At 53.1% G+C, this 15,440-nt stretch overlaps 8 protein-coding genes across 8 annotated transcripts; 4 read left to right on the top strand and 4 right to left on the bottom strand.

Annotated features, from left to right (window-relative positions):
* Positions 1 to 61: 61 nt before the first annotated feature.
* Positions 62 to 1,678, bottom strand: LRP88_07457 (amidohydrolase 3; the record flags this gene model as incomplete). The annotated part of the gene is made up of 1 exon (XM_083243987.1): positions 62 to 1,678. The coding sequence occupies one exon, from the start codon at positions 1,676 to 1,678 to the stop codon at positions 62 to 64; it is 1,617 nt and encodes a 538-aa protein (XP_083098481.1).
* Positions 1,679 to 2,387: 709 nt separating this feature from the next.
* Positions 2,388 to 3,377, top strand: LRP88_07456 (NADP-dependent oxidoreductase; the record flags this gene model as incomplete). The annotated part of the gene is made up of 1 exon (XM_083243986.1): positions 2,388 to 3,377. The coding sequence occupies one exon, from the start codon at positions 2,388 to 2,390 to the stop codon at positions 3,375 to 3,377; it is 990 nt and encodes a 329-aa protein (XP_083098480.1).
* Positions 3,378 to 4,206: 829 nt separating this feature from the next.
* LRP88_07455 (uncharacterized protein) lies at positions 4,207 to 4,538 on the bottom strand (the record flags this gene model as incomplete). The annotated part of the gene is made up of 3 exons (XM_083243985.1): positions 4,207 to 4,217; positions 4,272 to 4,391; positions 4,442 to 4,538. 3 exons carry the CDS (start codon positions 4,536 to 4,538, stop codon positions 4,207 to 4,209), a joined length of 228 nt encoding a protein of 75 aa, XP_083098479.1.
* A 604-nt stretch (positions 4,539 to 5,142) lies between these two features.
* On the top strand, positions 5,143 to 7,037 carry LRP88_07454 (fungal specific transcription factor domain-containing protein; the record flags this gene model as incomplete). The annotated part of the gene is made up of 5 exons (XM_083243984.1): positions 5,143 to 5,255; positions 5,413 to 5,738; positions 5,894 to 6,294; positions 6,364 to 6,651; positions 6,699 to 7,037. 5 exons carry the CDS (start codon positions 5,143 to 5,145, stop codon positions 7,035 to 7,037), a joined length of 1,467 nt encoding a protein of 488 aa, XP_083098478.1.
* Position 7,038: 1 nt separating this feature from the next.
* On the bottom strand, positions 7,039 to 8,013 carry LRP88_07453 (alpha/beta fold hydrolase; the record flags this gene model as incomplete). The annotated part of the gene is made up of 1 exon (XM_083243983.1): positions 7,039 to 8,013. One exon carries the CDS (start codon positions 8,011 to 8,013, stop codon positions 7,039 to 7,041), a length of 975 nt encoding a protein of 324 aa, XP_083098477.1.
* Positions 8,014 to 8,350: 337 nt separating this feature from the next.
* LRP88_07452 (isopenicillin N synthase family dioxygenase) lies at positions 8,351 to 9,432 on the bottom strand (the record flags this gene model as incomplete). The annotated part of the gene is made up of 2 exons (XM_083243982.1): positions 8,351 to 9,022; positions 9,070 to 9,432. The coding sequence occupies 2 exons, from the start codon at positions 9,430 to 9,432 to the stop codon at positions 8,351 to 8,353; spliced, it is 1,035 nt and encodes a 344-aa protein (XP_083098476.1).
* Positions 9,433 to 11,444: 2,012 nt separating this feature from the next.
* LRP88_07451 (fatty acid desaturase-domain-containing protein) lies at positions 11,445 to 13,380 on the top strand (the record flags this gene model as incomplete). Its single annotated transcript, XM_083243981.1, has 4 exons — positions 11,445 to 11,623; positions 11,794 to 12,364; positions 12,416 to 12,580; positions 12,628 to 13,380. The coding sequence occupies 4 exons, from the start codon at positions 11,445 to 11,447 to the stop codon at positions 13,378 to 13,380; spliced, it is 1,668 nt and encodes a 555-aa protein (XP_083098475.1).
* Positions 13,381 to 13,642: 262 nt separating this feature from the next.
* On the top strand, positions 13,643 to 14,254 carry LRP88_07450 (uncharacterized protein; the record flags this gene model as incomplete). The annotated part of the gene is made up of 1 exon (XM_083243980.1): positions 13,643 to 14,254. One exon carries the CDS (start codon positions 13,643 to 13,645, stop codon positions 14,252 to 14,254), a length of 612 nt encoding a protein of 203 aa, XP_083098474.1.
* Between the last annotated feature and the right edge of the window lie 1,186 nt (positions 14,255 to 15,440).

The following is a 15,440-nucleotide window of genomic DNA, read 5'->3' as shown; positions in this document are numbered from 1 at the left end:
CCCAGCCAAACACCTCGCTTCAACTCAACTCTATACTCACAAGAACAGCACTCAAACTCCTCTATACTCTCGAACTCCAGACCTTCTTTCCTCCGAACCAAGTCTCCTTGACCTCGGCCTTGAGCAACTGAGTTGCCTCCCACTGCATGTCCACCACGATGATATCGGCGATCTTGCCAACCTCGAGGCTTCCAACACGATCATCCTGGAATACACTCTTTGCCGCTCCCGCTGAACCAGCTACCACCGCCTCGCAGACTCCTAGGCGGAAGTTCTCGTTGACTACCTCCTCGCACTCAGGCTCCCTCGCCGATCGACGGGTTGTGGCGACGTAGATGTTGTGAAGGGGGTTCCACGGTGCTGTTGGGCTGTCGCTGCCCAGGGCTAGGAGAGCTCCAGAGTCTGCGAACTCGCGGTATGCAAAAGCTCGCTTGCAGCGGTCTCCGATGAGACGGGGCCACGCGCGGAGGATGGCTGGGTCGGCATGGACGGGCTGGATGGACGCTGTGAGGCCCAGCTTGCCGAGACGCTTTGCGTCTTCAGGGGATGCCACCTCGAGATGCTCGATCCTGTGTCGACCGCCGGGCTTGCCGTACTTTTCGAGCATGTCTACCGCCATGGTGATGGCAGCGTCTCCGATGGCGTGCAGGGCGATCTGGAGACCTGCCTCTGCGGCTTTCTTCACCACGGGCTCGAGGTCCTCACGGGTCCAGATGGGAGGTGGTGATGGGGCCGTGGCGTATGGCTCTGAGAGGAAAGATGTGCAGGCGTCGATGATGCCGTCGCAGATGACCTTGATACCAGCGATGCGCAGGTCGGGTGACTTCTCCTTGTTGTACTTGGCCGCTAGCTCGATGGCTCGGTCGACTTGGCGAGCTCGCTCCTCTGCTGTGTCGGCGGGCTTGATGATCCAGTAGGCCGTGATGCGCATCGAGACTTCTGGGTGGCGGATCTTGAGCTCGGTGAGGGATTCCCAGGCTGCCTCATCCATGGCCATCTCGATGAGACCTGTGTATCCAGAAGAGTTGTAGGCTTCAAAGGCTGCGAGCATGCACTCGATGCGGTCCTCATTTGTGGCCACTGACGCCTGATGAGGCCATACGATGGATAGCACTGAGCCTTCGCTAAGGACTCCTGATGGTCTGCCCTGCTCGTCTCTCTCGATGATGCCGCCTGGGGGATCCGCCATGTCGGCCACCTTCATCTCTTCCAAACCCGCCGAGTTGCACCACGTCGAGTGCATGTCCTTTGTGTCGACGTAAATAGGCCGCGAGTCAATCTCATCGAGCAGCTTGGCCGTGACGCCGTCGGGAGTCATGGAGTGCATCCACCCCTTGGCCATGATCCTTGGCACATCCGGGTTCGACTTGGCATAGTCTCGCAAAGTTTTGAGGATGTCGTCGAGGTTCTTGCAGTGCTCGAGTCCGACCTTGCGCAGTGACTGGCCCAGAAGCAGCAGGTGCATGTGGCCGTCGATGAAGCCTGGGAGGATGGTCTTCCCCGCGAGGTCCTGGACTGCCACGTCAGGGCCGCTGAACTTGGCTGACAGCTCCTCTTTTGTGCCGATGGCTTGGATGATGCCGTCTTTTACAAACATGCTCTCGGCAAACGTCGGCTGGTCGGCGAGGCCGGCCTCGGACCTGGTTAGGATGCTGCCATTGATGAAGAGGGACGCCATGGTAAAGGTGCTGCTACTAGAGGTGAGATTGCGACAGCTTGAGTGAGAGCAGAGCTTCAGCTACTTGTACTCGGGATCGTATGTTTGCTGTTTGGCCTCTCCGGCAGCGGCCCGGGTTGGTTTGCGCCATGCAGGAGAGCCCCTCAAGGGTGGGTAGAGCCATCACACGTGCCTATCATTGCTGTGAAGGCTGTGGTGGTGTGGAGGCTTCGCGCGGGGAGCTACCGAGGGAGAAGGTCGAAAAGGGCAGTGAGGTGCGGCGCCGAGGATGCTGAGCTGTAGGGACTGATAAAGAGGAGTTGGTGGTGAGATAACTCGAGTAGTGTTTACCAGGCTGACCTTTGTTAAAGAGTATATCTCGAGAGCCAACTTCAATCGTCACCTTCAATAATCACCTCTATTCCCGTGTCTTGTCCTCATCTCCGACTGCCAAGCCCACCAAAAAAAGCAAGCCGTGACCAAGGCCGTGGGATGCCACGACTCCACACACCAAGATCCAAGTTCACCGGGTGTGGGGGTCTACGGAGGATTTTGTGGATGGTAAATGCCGGGACCGGACTCGAACTCGTGGGACCCTTAAAAAGGGCTTGAACTTTGTTACACAGACGCTGTTTGAGAGAGTCGATTGGATGGCTGTTAGTAAAAAGATGGGGGCTGGGAAAATCGCTCACGAGAGATGATCTTATCAGATGCAAAACAAAACGTCATCATGCGAGCCGTGAGGATCCAGTCTTCTAAGGGTCAAGAGCCCTACTCTGCGAGCAACCCGGCACCTTCGTCTGCGCTGGTGCTTGAACAAGATGTTCCCGTTCCGGACTTGAAGCCTGGGCAGGTCCTCGTTCGCGTCCATGCTACGACCGTGACTCGCGACGAGCTGACCTGGCCTGAGTCATACCATCATGAGCTTCGGATTCCCGGGTACGATTTCTCCGGTGTTGTTGAGAAGGTTTATGAGGAGGGGAGGTTCAAGCCTGGAGATGAGGTGTATGCTATGGTTAGCACCAAGAGAGGTTCGACCTGGGCTGAGTATGCGATGGCGGAAGAGGATGAGTTGGCTTTGAAGCCGAAGAACTTGTCTTGGGCTGAGAGCGTCACGGTTCCTCTTAGTGCGTTGACGGCGTGGCAGGCTTTGTTTGTTCAAGCAGGCGTGCCGGAGCCGGACTTTAACGCAGCGGCGAAGGTATCGACTGGACGCACTCTACTCGTGACAGGATCGTCGGGTGCAGTTGGTTCATACGTTGTCCAGCTTGCCATCTATGCTGGTCTACAAGTCGTCGCCGCGTCGAGTTCCACGGAGCGAAACGACGAGTTTCTTCGGTCGCTGGGAGCACACGAAGTTGTCGAGTACGACGAGCTGAGCATCGTCAAGCGCTCTTTTGACATTGTCATCGACACCGTCGGCGGGAAACCACTCGCTCAAGCTTGGGATCTCGTGACAGACGCTGGGAGTCTCATCTCTGTGGACTCGAGCAGCTTCAATTTTGCCAAGACGCCACCGGTTGGAAAGGAGCACGTCAAGGCTGTGTTTTTCATCGTTGAGCCTTCTGGGCACCAATTGGACAAACTTGCAAAGGCGTTGGAGATGGAGTATGTGCGACCTTTTTTGGCAGAGACTTTTCCTCTTGCTGAGGCGAGGGAGGCGTATGAGAAGGCCAGTGGGAGGATGGATAAGAGGGGAAAGGTGGTGTTGAAGTTGTGAGTGTGGTGAGACTATCTTGGCAGGGTAACAAAAGTTTGGTTGGAGTTTACTCAAATTGCATAATATGCTAATTATAATAATACATGTCTTATAAATCAAGCTATTTTGGACGTTTCATGTCATCGAGAAGTGGTCAAGTTTGTTGTGTTGCTTTGGCAGTTGGGGCTACCCTGTAGTCTCACATTGAGCCAACGGCGAAGATGGTTATAAGTGAATAGCAATCACGAGCTGCCGCAGTATTCCGAAGTAGTATATAATATTCAATGGGTTCTTTCTCGATGCCCTCTTCAATCTACTTCCCTACTATCATGATATTGCAACCTGCCATCTATACCGAGGACACCGAGCACCGAGGATCCCGAGCCTCATGAATGCTTGCCCGAGTCAGCGATGCGCCGTCCAACCCGGCATGGGCATGTTACTAAGCAAAGCAAAGGAATATTTAGGATCGCTCTCTCTATCGTAAGAGCTAAACTAGCATTGAACTTGGGGTGAAGGTGTTGCAATACGGGAGGGGTTGAGGATCTGCCCAGGCAAAGCTTGATGGCGCGGCGCTCACATATCAGTTCACGGTGTGAGTGAATGCCCGCTTACAACATCTTGATCGACGAATAAAGAGCCTCTTGATGATCCATCGCAGGCTCGTAAGGCTGACGTTTACGACAAAGTCGTAAGCATCCATTCACAGGGACCATCCATTGCCAATCAAGCTCAAACTTCAAGTTCAATTACTAGGGGTATTTGCTCCGAAACTCGGTATAAACGCGTAAGCCAAAAAAAAGTCCAACCATTCCTAAAAATTCACGCTTCCACCACACTTTTTGATCCTTCATAGGAGTGCTACTGGATAGAATTAGCTTTCTGGTCCACGTGAGTTTATCAGTGATTACTGACCTGCCCGAGCCTCCCATGACTTGTACGGATCGGTGGGCTTCTTTGTGGGATCTACGGATCCTTCAAGCTTCATCTTGAGCTTTTCCTTGAGACTTCGCTTTGGGGCTGGCTTCTCGAGGTCTTTTGGGTTGTTAGATGGTGATGGAGATGAGGATGCTTCGGGGACTGACTTGGCTTGGTACTTGTTGTGGGCTTGGATGTGTCAACGAGTGTTGTCTCGGAGACGTTGGCCGTGGTGTAAGACTCGGAGGAGAGTTGATGCGACATGGTGAATGTGTGTATGTGGGATGCTTGTACTCTGTAGAGTGTACTGAATTGTATTGTATTGATGTCTTGGACTTAAATCTCTGGCATCTGGCGAGGCATCCACGTCTATTTGTACTCTCAGCCCTGCCTCACATTTGTAATCCTGCAGAGCCCCATTGACTCACTCACTCCACGACGTGTGCGCCCTTCTCATGATCCCATCCCATCACATCTTGTCAGCTCGGCAGCGTCTACAGAAACTAACGCTGCCCGGTGTGACGCACCCTGGCCTTCGGCGAGGCTCTCAGAGGTTAATGGGTGCTGCGAACCCCTGTAAGCCGAGCTACCAAGTGGGGCTATCGACTGCGCTCTGGGGCTAACCGAAGCCGAATAGAGTCCAAGCCGAAGCCGAAGCCGAGTTTTGTCAAGCCGAGAAGTGTTCACACCGAGAGAAGTCAAGCCGAGACCGAGATTTATCATCAACACTTCGGCTTGAAATGGAGGATATGCCCTTGCTTCGTCGTCTTAATGGACGCCCTCAAGCCTGCGACCCTTGTCGCGCACGCAAAGTAGCGTGCGATCACGATCAGCCCACCTGCTCGCGGTGCAGGAAGAGGAAAGAAACATGCGTCTACACCGTCACCGAGCCAAGGACAGCGAAGAGGCAGCGCCTCCGACCTCGCTCGAGTTCCTCTACAACACCGTCGCCGTCTGCGCCTGGGTATCTCGGCTTCACCAGTCACAATGCCGTGTTTGAGGAGACGCGTAATAGTTTGAGTCTTGTCCATGGACCACCTGTCGAGGTTGAGGCTGGGGTTAGGAGGGCGCCGAGGGTGAGGGCTTGTTTGATTGAGATGCCGTTTCCTTTGAAGGAGATGTGTCTCATTGTTCTCAGAAACCTCCCGAAGCCGAGTGATGATGTCTTGGGTCATCGCCTGCATTGTCGGGCTGATGACTGGATCATCACTTGTGTGAAGAGGACCATCGAGGCGTTCCACGAGTGCTGGGGCGAACATCTCAGCAGTCGAGATGACCTGCGGCTCGAAGAGATGGGTCTCGCCATCTGCAACAACACGGCCCGGCCTGTCCATGATGAGCACATTGGCGGTGCTGAGTGGATGGATCAGTTCTCGGGCTCGAATATTCGCTGGGAATCACTCGGGTTGATCTGGACGTACTGGGATGGGTCTCCTGGGTCAAATCCGCAGAACATCGTGTCGTGTTTGGGGTATTGCATTGAACTTGCGAGGAATTTTACCACGGGGAATGATGTTTTGCTTTACCTTTGTTATCGGAGAGCAACGATCGAGTCCCTGATTACAGGAGATGCGGGTATGTTTACTTTACGTTGAGTAGGGTGATGCTAACCTCGACAGGTCTGTTGTGTTGGCGATATCACGCAGATACCGTCTCCCTGATGACGTTTCTGGGACTACACGCAGGATTTGACAACCCAAATTACGTTCCGACGTTGAGCACAGAGAATAAACGCCGAATAGCTGCCCGCGTCTTTACAATCGACAAGGTTATGGTGTCTTTCACAGGACGTCCGCCCCTCCTCGGCCGTCGCTACTTTTCGACTCCTCTCCCTCTGGATATACGAGACGAAGAGTTACTTGCTGATCAGGAAACTTTGACGCGTGCGGTGCAGGCGTTGGATGAGCATGGGTGGAATAGAAATGGCGAGTTGCACTCTGCTACTCTCACGCGGGCTCGTGTGCAGATTGCTGTTATCAAGGATGAGATGCTGGAGATTGCGCTTGAGAATAGCTCCAATGTGTCTATCACCAGTCTTCTGTAAGTTTTCAACATTGGATGCTATGAACTTGCTGACAAGAATAGCGAGGTGAAAGCCCGAGCCGAGAGAACCGTAGACCAATTTCCACAATCCCTCATCTACCGCACCGAGGATCTCAGCGACCCAGATGCCGATATAGAGATTATCTACGCGAGGATTCTTGTTCGGCTGGAGCATCTTCAGAATCTCTTCTTTGCGGAACGATTACTATTGCGCCTTGGACGTGTGGATGATAGGCGGTTGCTCGTCATCAGCTTCGAGATGGTGACGCTTACCCTCGTGTTTTGGACGCATCAGGATCGGTTTGCTGGTGTCAGACGGGACTTTGAATGGCTGGTGGGTCATGTCCTTTCAGTATTGGACTAAGCTGACTGGTTATCTAGTTAATGGCTTACGCTGCCCCCGGAGGAGGCATCCTCTGCCTCGAGCTCCTCCGCCCGACATTCCACGGCACACACCCAGACTGTCCCAAATTGAGCCGGTCAGCGATAATACAGAAACTCAGCCTTCTCATCGGGTTCCTCGACTGGGTTCGACCACCAGCTCCCAACGCTGATCTCTGCGCCGACTGCAAGGCTGTCATCCAGGGTGTTCTGGACCATAATCTCAATGCTCCCATCGCGGGTGGAGGAGCTCTGGAGACGCTTGATTGGGAGTTTCCAATGCAGCTTGACTTCAACTTTGATCTTCTAGATACTTTCGATTGGCTACGTGCTGAATAGTTTATTCTGCCTCTAGGAACTGTTGGATGGCTTCGTTGGTCTCGTCCGGTTGCTCCAGGTGTATCCAGTGACCAGCGTCCAACTTGACAGTCTGCAGCTTGGGAGTCCATGATGCGAGCATCTGCTGCTGTTGAACCATGGATTGCTCGGGATCTTGAGGAACTACAAAGAGCGCAGGCTGGGAGATTTGGAAGTCGTCAAAGCCCTTCTCGTCTGCCGCGAAGAGATTGTCCATCCACATGCGATACCACCTCGATGCGCCCTTGTATCCATCCGGCACTCCAAATGCTTTAAGGTGCTCCTTTTGCAGCTCATCGGTGTACCATGGTCCGATGGGCAGTCTGCGATCTTCGGTGACGAATTGCTTCATCTTGCCGAGAGGATGGAACCACTCGTCCCATGCCTGTCGGTCGCGACAGAAGATGAGGCTCATTGCAGCTTCAGCATGCTTTTCAAAGGTTGAAGGTGTAGCTGAGTCGGCTATCCATGGGATATATCCAAGCATCTCAAACCCCAGGAATTCCTTGGTCATCTTGTTGATCATGTCGACGTCAAACGGCGTCCCCAGCTTGGGAGATCCAACGGCGAGAAAGACGAGAGAGGACCAGCGGTCTGGATGATACGCTGCTATGCGTGATAGAAGTGTGGCGCCAAAATCGTGACCAATGCCGACAACCTTTGACAGGTTTAGGTGGTCGAGCAGCTCAATCAACTCGTCCCCCATCGCTTTCAGACGGTATTGGTGGGCATCGGTCGGTTTGCTGCTGTTGCCGTATCCAAGCAAGTCGGGAGCCAATATCCCGTATCCTTTTGATGAGAAATGGCGGATCTGATGGATCCAGTCGCTGAGGGTGGATGGAAAGCCATGGAGTAGGAGGAGCGTGGTGTTTCGAGACGTTGGCTGGATGTGGACGTAAGAGTATGAGTTGCCGCTACGGGCTACGAATGATTCGCGTCGAGGTAATTCGAGAGCCATTTTGGATTAGGAAGTTCAAGATGATGCTTGAGTGAACTTGAACGCGTGGCCTTGTTTCGGAGCATTTATACTTGGGCGGACAGTTTTCGGCCACATTTTGTTGTTGTCTGCGGAGGCTTACATGGACGCTCCCACTGGATGGATGACGACAGTGATCACCTTCAAGATATTTGATGATCATCTTCAAGACACCTGATGATTATCTTCAAGACATTTAAGCATCTGCTAGAGCATTCAACGGCGATTGTTAGATCACCCTGAGATGAACTTGTTCAACTAACGCGTCGAATGCGAATAACGCGACAACAATACATGTTCAAGACAATTGAAGATATCACTACGAGTCAGTAACATACTTGTCGTAAACCTCGGCATAAAACTTGCGCCCATTCTCGCGATGACTTCGTATCTTGGTCCTCAGCTGCGTCTCACCCCAGGTATCGTACTTGCCCGTGACGAACGGCGCGTCAATCGACCGTCCCTCTCCCGATTCGTCACCAGCTCCAAACCTCGAGAAATGCTCCGCCAGCGAGTTCAACGCCTCGTCTCTCGTGAGACTGCGTCGCACGCCTTGGAAAAAGGGCACGCTGAAGCGCTCGCTGAAACTTGAGAGGACGCGGTGCGTTGTCGCTTTGCAGACGCCGTTTGTTACGACTTCAAATGCTTGGCCGATGTTTACTACGAATGTTCCTGGGATTGCGGGTGCTTCGATCCAGTCGCCGGCTTTATTGAGGACTTGGAGGCCTTTGACTTCTGGTGATGCTTGGAGGAGGAATGTCCACCATCCCGATGAGTCTTTGTGGGGGCCGACGCCTTGGATGTTTTGGCCGTCGGAGGCTGGATAGTAGACGAGTTTGAGGCGGTGTTGATCTGAGAGATAGGAGAAGAATATCTCATCTGGGAGATCAAGGGCTTTTGCTACTAGCCGCAAGAACCTCTCGCCTAGCTTGGTTAATTCCTCAATGTAGCGCTCTACCACTGGTCGCAGCTCTGGCAAATCGGACGGCCACTATTCAATCAGTGCTTGAACCATTGGATACAATTGGCGCGACCAACTTGGTTCGGACCACGCAATCCGTCGTACAAAGGCGAACCCTCTGGAGCTCTGGTGAGCTCGGTAGCCAGCTCAACCTGCTCCCGCTGATCGCATCTGCCGGCCGTCGTCTCGGTCCCAGCGGCGCTGTAACCGAGGAAATGAGGCGAATTCTCAAGTGCGATTTCTCGTTTAGCGTGCTCCGGGAGGGCAAACAGTTTGGGGAGGACGTGTACGAGATTGTCAATGACGGATTGGGGCACTCCGTGGTTGGACACGTAGAGGAAGCCGACGTCGGTCAGGGCGACGCGGAGGCTTGTCAGGAGGGCATTTTCGCTTAGGGAGAGGTCGAGGATTGGGAGCGAGGTGAAGTCGCGATGAGGCATTTCACGGGATGTGTGTAGAGGTGAGTTCATTGATGGATTTCATTAGACAGACAGTGGCGGGGTTGATGGTATTCAGAGCACGCAATAATTGGGCGCCATGTTGCATTCGATAATGACTTTGTCGTCAATGAATAGCTTCATTCGTGATACAGTTGAGATAAATTGAGACACGCTTCAGCAAATGACACAAGACAAACACGGAATATCCCATGCCACTACCCGATATTGAGCCTCGGTCTACACAAGTAAGAAGCCGTCGCAATCTTGACTCGCCGACAAGGGTTGACATAAGGTAATTGGCGTGGGGGGCGCTATGACGCATGGCACCACACCCTCCAGAAACAAGGAAATCTTCAGTGGGAAAAGGCAATCTCTGGTGGCGTCCATCCATTTCCTGTTTCCTCCTCTCAAAGAAGAAATGATGGCGAGGGAATAAACGCCATGGGATGGGAATGGCACCACTCAGATTGATCAAAATGCGCGCATGTCACTTTGGAGCATGCGCCCTAGGAAGCTTAGCTTTTGTGCTAGACACGGACGGCCAAGACCACAGAGAGGCACGGCGCAGGTACCAAGAGATTTGATGGAATGGCGCGGCAGCATGGTTCGACTGGCGACCTGACCAGTTAGCTGGGCCTGATGGACACGATGGACACGGTAGGTATCATATCTAGATTTAGAACCCCTATGTACGTAACCTGTTAGACATTTCGGCTCTGCGCAAGTCATGTAACCGCCGAGATTCAGTTGAGATCTGTTGGGACCGCACCCGTACCCGCACCCCCTATTCTGGAAAATCTGGAACACGCGTACAACACAGGTTTGACAAGGCCAATCCAGCAAGCTCGGTGACCACTGGGGTACGCGCACACGCTAAGAGACCCCGGGGGACTAGACTTGAAGCTCCGAGCAAGGGGGAGGGGCTTGGCTCCGCTCCGTTGGTGCGTCGCCCCTAGGGGGGCGCAGCAGTTTCGTTCTTGTCCGACGGATTTTCGTACTCTTCTCGCAAATCTCGCATCTCGCATTCACTCCCCCTACGGGGAACGGGGAAGCTTATTATACACGGATAATGCACGTACGCGTATGCAGGGCCGTCGTCAGCTTCCGCTCGGCGAGTGAGCTTCGCCGCTTAGTGAGACTAGACTCTGATCCACTGGTGAATCGTGACAAGCCCCTCAGGAAGCAGAAGAAGAGGAAGAGGACACAAGGACAGACACAGAGTCATGTCGCTTTAAGCTCTCCTTCTAGAAACCCCCCTTCCACTGCGCCGTCTGGGGACAGCCTTGGCTGCTACCGCCAGCCAACGACGCCCGTCGGATGGCTAGCCCTAGCTCGCCGTCTTGTCGATAGACTCGCAGCCCATCCACAAGCCACTGCCGGTCTAGACCTGCTGGAGGCAATCCACCCGCCGTCTCGTTTCAGGGTCCTGTCTTCTTCTCCACGTGGAACCAATTCTCTGCTGTCCCTCTGCCAATTGAGTGTGGTCTGGGCGTAGCCTGGTCTGCCTGCCCCAGCCTGTCTCTAAACGAGGGTCCGTCGGTCTTTTTTGCTAGCTGTACGCCCTCATGCTCCTTCTCCTTCGGGAAAGGGGCAGGACGGGATGGACACGACGATGCTCATCTCCCTGAAAGAGATTTACCCCCTGGCGGTGGGCAAAGTCGAGACGTGACGCGCCATCGTTCGAGGCGTAGAGTCGATTGGCTTGGGGGTTCGACTTGGTTGCGAGCTGCGCCGTTCTTGAGCCATGGCACACTAAGCCACCCCTGGACGGGGGCAAATGGCTCAGAGAAGGAGGAATACATATCGTGGGAGGGCCAGCTTCTTTGGTGTCCTCGTTCTGGTGAGCTCTGTCCCGATTTGTGCTCAGCTTCGTGCGACCTAGACAAGACACTCCTTTGTCCCCTTCTTTTCGACATCGACCTTTTTTTCCGGATTACATTACAATCGAATTCATTCCTTCGGTCGAACATTACCTGCGAAACGCGAGTCGAACTGCGATATAGTCAGCGAAAATGGGTCGCGACCAGATCTTGACCGCCCGGAAGGTCGAGGGCATGATCGCCGACGGACACACTATTGTCATATACGAGGATATGGTCTTGAAGCTTGATGGCTGGATGGACAAGCACCCTGGAGGAAGACTGGCTATTCTTCACATGGTGGGGAGAGATGCCACGGACGAAATCAAAGCGTACGTTGTATAAAACCCGGTGTTGTGAGGCTCAAGGTTGAGGTTGAAACGAACAACACCTGATTGGACTGTTGTAATCGTTTCCGAAAACCTGGGACAAAACACGTTTTTTTTATTGCCCTATGCGGGGAGACATTCTATTCTAAGATTCCTAACGATTTCCGGAATAGTTATCACTCGGAAGCGACTCTAAGGTCCATGAGGCCCTATCGGATCGGCCGGAAGCAAGGGTCTTGGGTCAACCGCACAGCACCAATAAGAGGCGGCATCTTTCGCAGAGAGGCAGACCTGCTGCTGTCAGACTCGAGCGTTGCGTCATGCAGCGGTGCTTCGGATACAGACGAGAGCGTGGACGACAGCGTGAGCTCTGCGTCGTCGATTTGCAGCTGTGGTGATGATGCTGTGCACAAGGACTGTGGGCTTCACCACCGGATGCCCCGGAAGCCTTCGGCAAAGGCTATTAAGCACTCTGCTACACTGAGGGTGGCCAATGCTGCTATTTCCCGCGAGATTGAGCGTGATTCTGCTACGTATCCTTCTGTTAACCCTGAGGTTCAGAGGGATATCGCTCGCAAGTATCAGCGCCTTCACCAGAGGATCCACGATGAGGGGCTCTACAACTGCCCGTACATTGAGTACGGCAAGGAGATGCTCCGGTACACGACCTTGTTTACGCTGTTTGCCGTGACGTTTTATCACCAGTGGTATATCACGTCGGCCGTGTTTCTTGGTTTGTTCTGGGTATGTGGTCGCTGTCTTAGCTTGTTTGGTCTGGCTTACTGACTGTTGCAGCATCAAATCATGTTTACTGCCCACGACGCTGGCCACTTGGCTATTACTTCCAACTTTGTGACGGACAGCTTGATTGGCATGTTTATCGCCGACTTTTGCTGTGGTCTTTCCATCGGATGGTGGAAGAGCAGTCACAACGTGCACCATCTTGTCACCAACCAACCTGTAAGTCAACATCACCATTGAGGCTCGACTTGTACTGACATGAACAGGAACACGATCCCGATATCCAAAACGTCCCTCTCTTTGCTACCTGTCCCTCTTTCTTCAAGTCCCTTCGTTCGACTTACTACAACTTTACCTTTGTCTGGGATGCCGCCGCCGATTTCCTTGTTCCCTACCAACGTTTCACTTATTATCCCATCATGGGCATCGCCCGCTTCAACCTGTACCTCCTCTCTTGGCTGCACGTCCTGTCGGAAAAGTCATCTTCCCTCGGCAAGAGCAGGGCCTGGTGGATTCGACCTACCGAGATCACTTTCATGGCGTGCTACTGGTTCTTGTTCGGATACTGTCTCCTCTGGCGTGCACTTCCCGACTGGACTACCCGCGTCATCTTTGTTCTCGTCTCGCACATTGTTACTATGCCGCTACATGTGCAAATCACTCTATCGCACTGGGGAATGTCGACAATTGACCTCGGCGAGAGCGAGTCATTCGCCCAGCGCCAACTCCGAACAACCATGGATGTCGACTGCCCAGCCTGGCTCGACTTCATCCACGGCGGTCTCCAATTCCAAGCCGTCCACCATCTCTTCCCCCGCGTGCCTCGACACAACCTCCGCAAGGTGCAATTCATGATCCGCGAGTTCTGCGACGACACCGGTGTTCCGTACTCGATCCTCAGTTTCACTGATGGCAACCAAAAGGTCCTGGGCCGGCTCCAGGACGTGAGCGATCAGCTCAACATTATGCTCAAGTGTCAGAAGCACATGGCTGAGACTGGGGAGAGCGGGTTGCATTGAGCGTTCAAGGGTATAGACTACTAGACCTAGATACATAGATTTGTTTTGTTAGAATTGAAGCGTGTTTTCCTTCCATGGTGTTTTATGCATCACTTATACTTGGTAATGATGTTTAGGTAGACTACTTGTGTTTCAGCCACTCTGCCTAGTCGTATAAGAAGTGTGTTCACGATTCTTCACGCAGCCCCGCATCATGCCTCCTTCACAAACACCACCATCGTGAATCACCGTGAATCGCTTCAAAACAAACATCAACATCACCATGGACCTCAACCAGCAATTAGCAGCTGTCTCGAGAACCGTCGAAAAGAACACTCTCGAATCTGGGGACGAAGGCCGCATCATCACCATCAGCCAAACCTTTGACATCGACGCGCCGACTCTCTGGGAAACCTGCACGAAGCCAGACAAGATCAAGCAGTTCTTCTCTCCCGTCTCAGGCGATCTCTCCGTCAACGGTCGCTTCCAGGTTGAGAACAACGCCAGCGGAACCATCGAGAAGTGTGTCCCGCCCTCCAACTTCTGCGTCTCTTGGGAGTTTGGTGGCAGCACCAGCTGGGTCGAGGTCCGTATCAGCAAAGTCAATGAGGCCCAGTCTCGCCTCGAGCTATCGCACACGGCGCAAGTCAACAAGCACTGGGAAGAGTATGGTGCTGGAGCAGGTGGTGTTGGATGGGAAATGTCGTTTGCTGGACTTGCGTATCATCTCAAGGGCGTGAAGGTCGGACCGGAGTGGTTCGGTCAGGACGAGACAAAGACGTACTTGGCCAAGTGTAGCGAGGCTTGGGGAGAGGCTGCTGTGTTCGGAGGGGAGGGCCCGGAGATTGTGAAGGGGAGAGTTGAACGAACGACCAAGTTTTATGTGCCTGGTTGAGGGACGAGAGATGACTTGGCGGAGGTTCGTTCACGCGTTCAATTCGTGAATAGGCAAAATCAAAGAGTTAGGACGCCCATTGAATAGGTACATATAAAAGTCGGTCCTGCCTTCGTTGCCCTCTTCCTCATTCTACCGTTACGCTCGCCGAGCCAGACGAGACACGGCCCGTTAGGAAAGAATGGCCAAGCTCCTCAAAGAGGCTAAGGCGACGCTTGTGAGATTGAAGAAGAGGGTTGACTAGAGCTCGATTAATCCTAGTCCGTTGGTCAAGTTAACGTGTATATTGGTACTTTGTAGGATGCCTATTACAGGTATGTCAACATGGGTCCATTCACGGCTCAGATCATAGGTAGACGGCATACCGCGCAAGAAGGGAGAACAAGGTTACAAAGACCACCTGAATGTAATGAACAAACACCGCAAAATAGCTCAATAGTCCTTCGCTGGTCATTTCCGCTGCCCAGGCAGTCCAACAATCCCTTGCATGCTCCTTCACTAGCCGCTTTCTCAAACCTCAAAAATACCGAGAAGCGCGCATCTCTGCTCAATCCAGGTGTTAGAATGGCCTCCAATTTGTCACAGACGCTCGCCTTTTTCTCCCGATTGCTGCCAAGGACCAGCACCGCTTTCCATTGACTTGATTGCTGGGAGAATTCCGTGTCTATCTAGGACTGGGTCCCAAGTTAGAAACTTAAAAACCTCTCACTCAAAGTTCCATCATCGGTTAGGAAAAGATCTTCTGAGGTTTCGAAACCGCCTGGCGTTGAGTTTTAGAAGGGCATGTTCAACAGCTCTGGTTGAGGCCCTGACTTGTCGAACATGACTGTGAAGGTGTGTTTCCCGGTGCGAATTGCTTTGCTAAGCATGGACTCGCAAACCTGGAATTCGGGGCCCCGGTTGTGGGAAACCAGGCACAGAGTATCTCTCCTAGAGCGGATTGCCATGAGAACGAGTCCCGTGGCACCAGTTCTCGCCACAGCTTCCTCGTCCAAAAGAAAATTCAGGGAGCCTCTCCTCATTCTAATAACTTCGTAGAGAAGGCCGACAGCTATAGGAAGCGGAGCGTCCAAAGTTTTCAGATGATATGCCAACGACGACTTTCCTAGACCAATACTGGCGAGCTCTTGGATCCCTTCGGCCCACCTGGCATGCCCTTGGCAATGCAATGAGCGTTCAAGATCAT

The sequence above is a fragment of the Fusarium phalaenopsidis genome (assembly GCF_050370095.1).
Source record: "Fusarium phalaenopsidis strain FUZ10S chromosome Unknown contig_32302, whole genome shotgun sequence".
Lineage (NCBI taxonomy): Eukaryota > Fungi > Ascomycota > Sordariomycetes > Hypocreales > Nectriaceae > Fusarium > Fusarium phalaenopsidis.
Note: the sequence above shows the minus strand (reverse complement) of the source record. Positions and strands in the feature narration are given on the sequence as shown.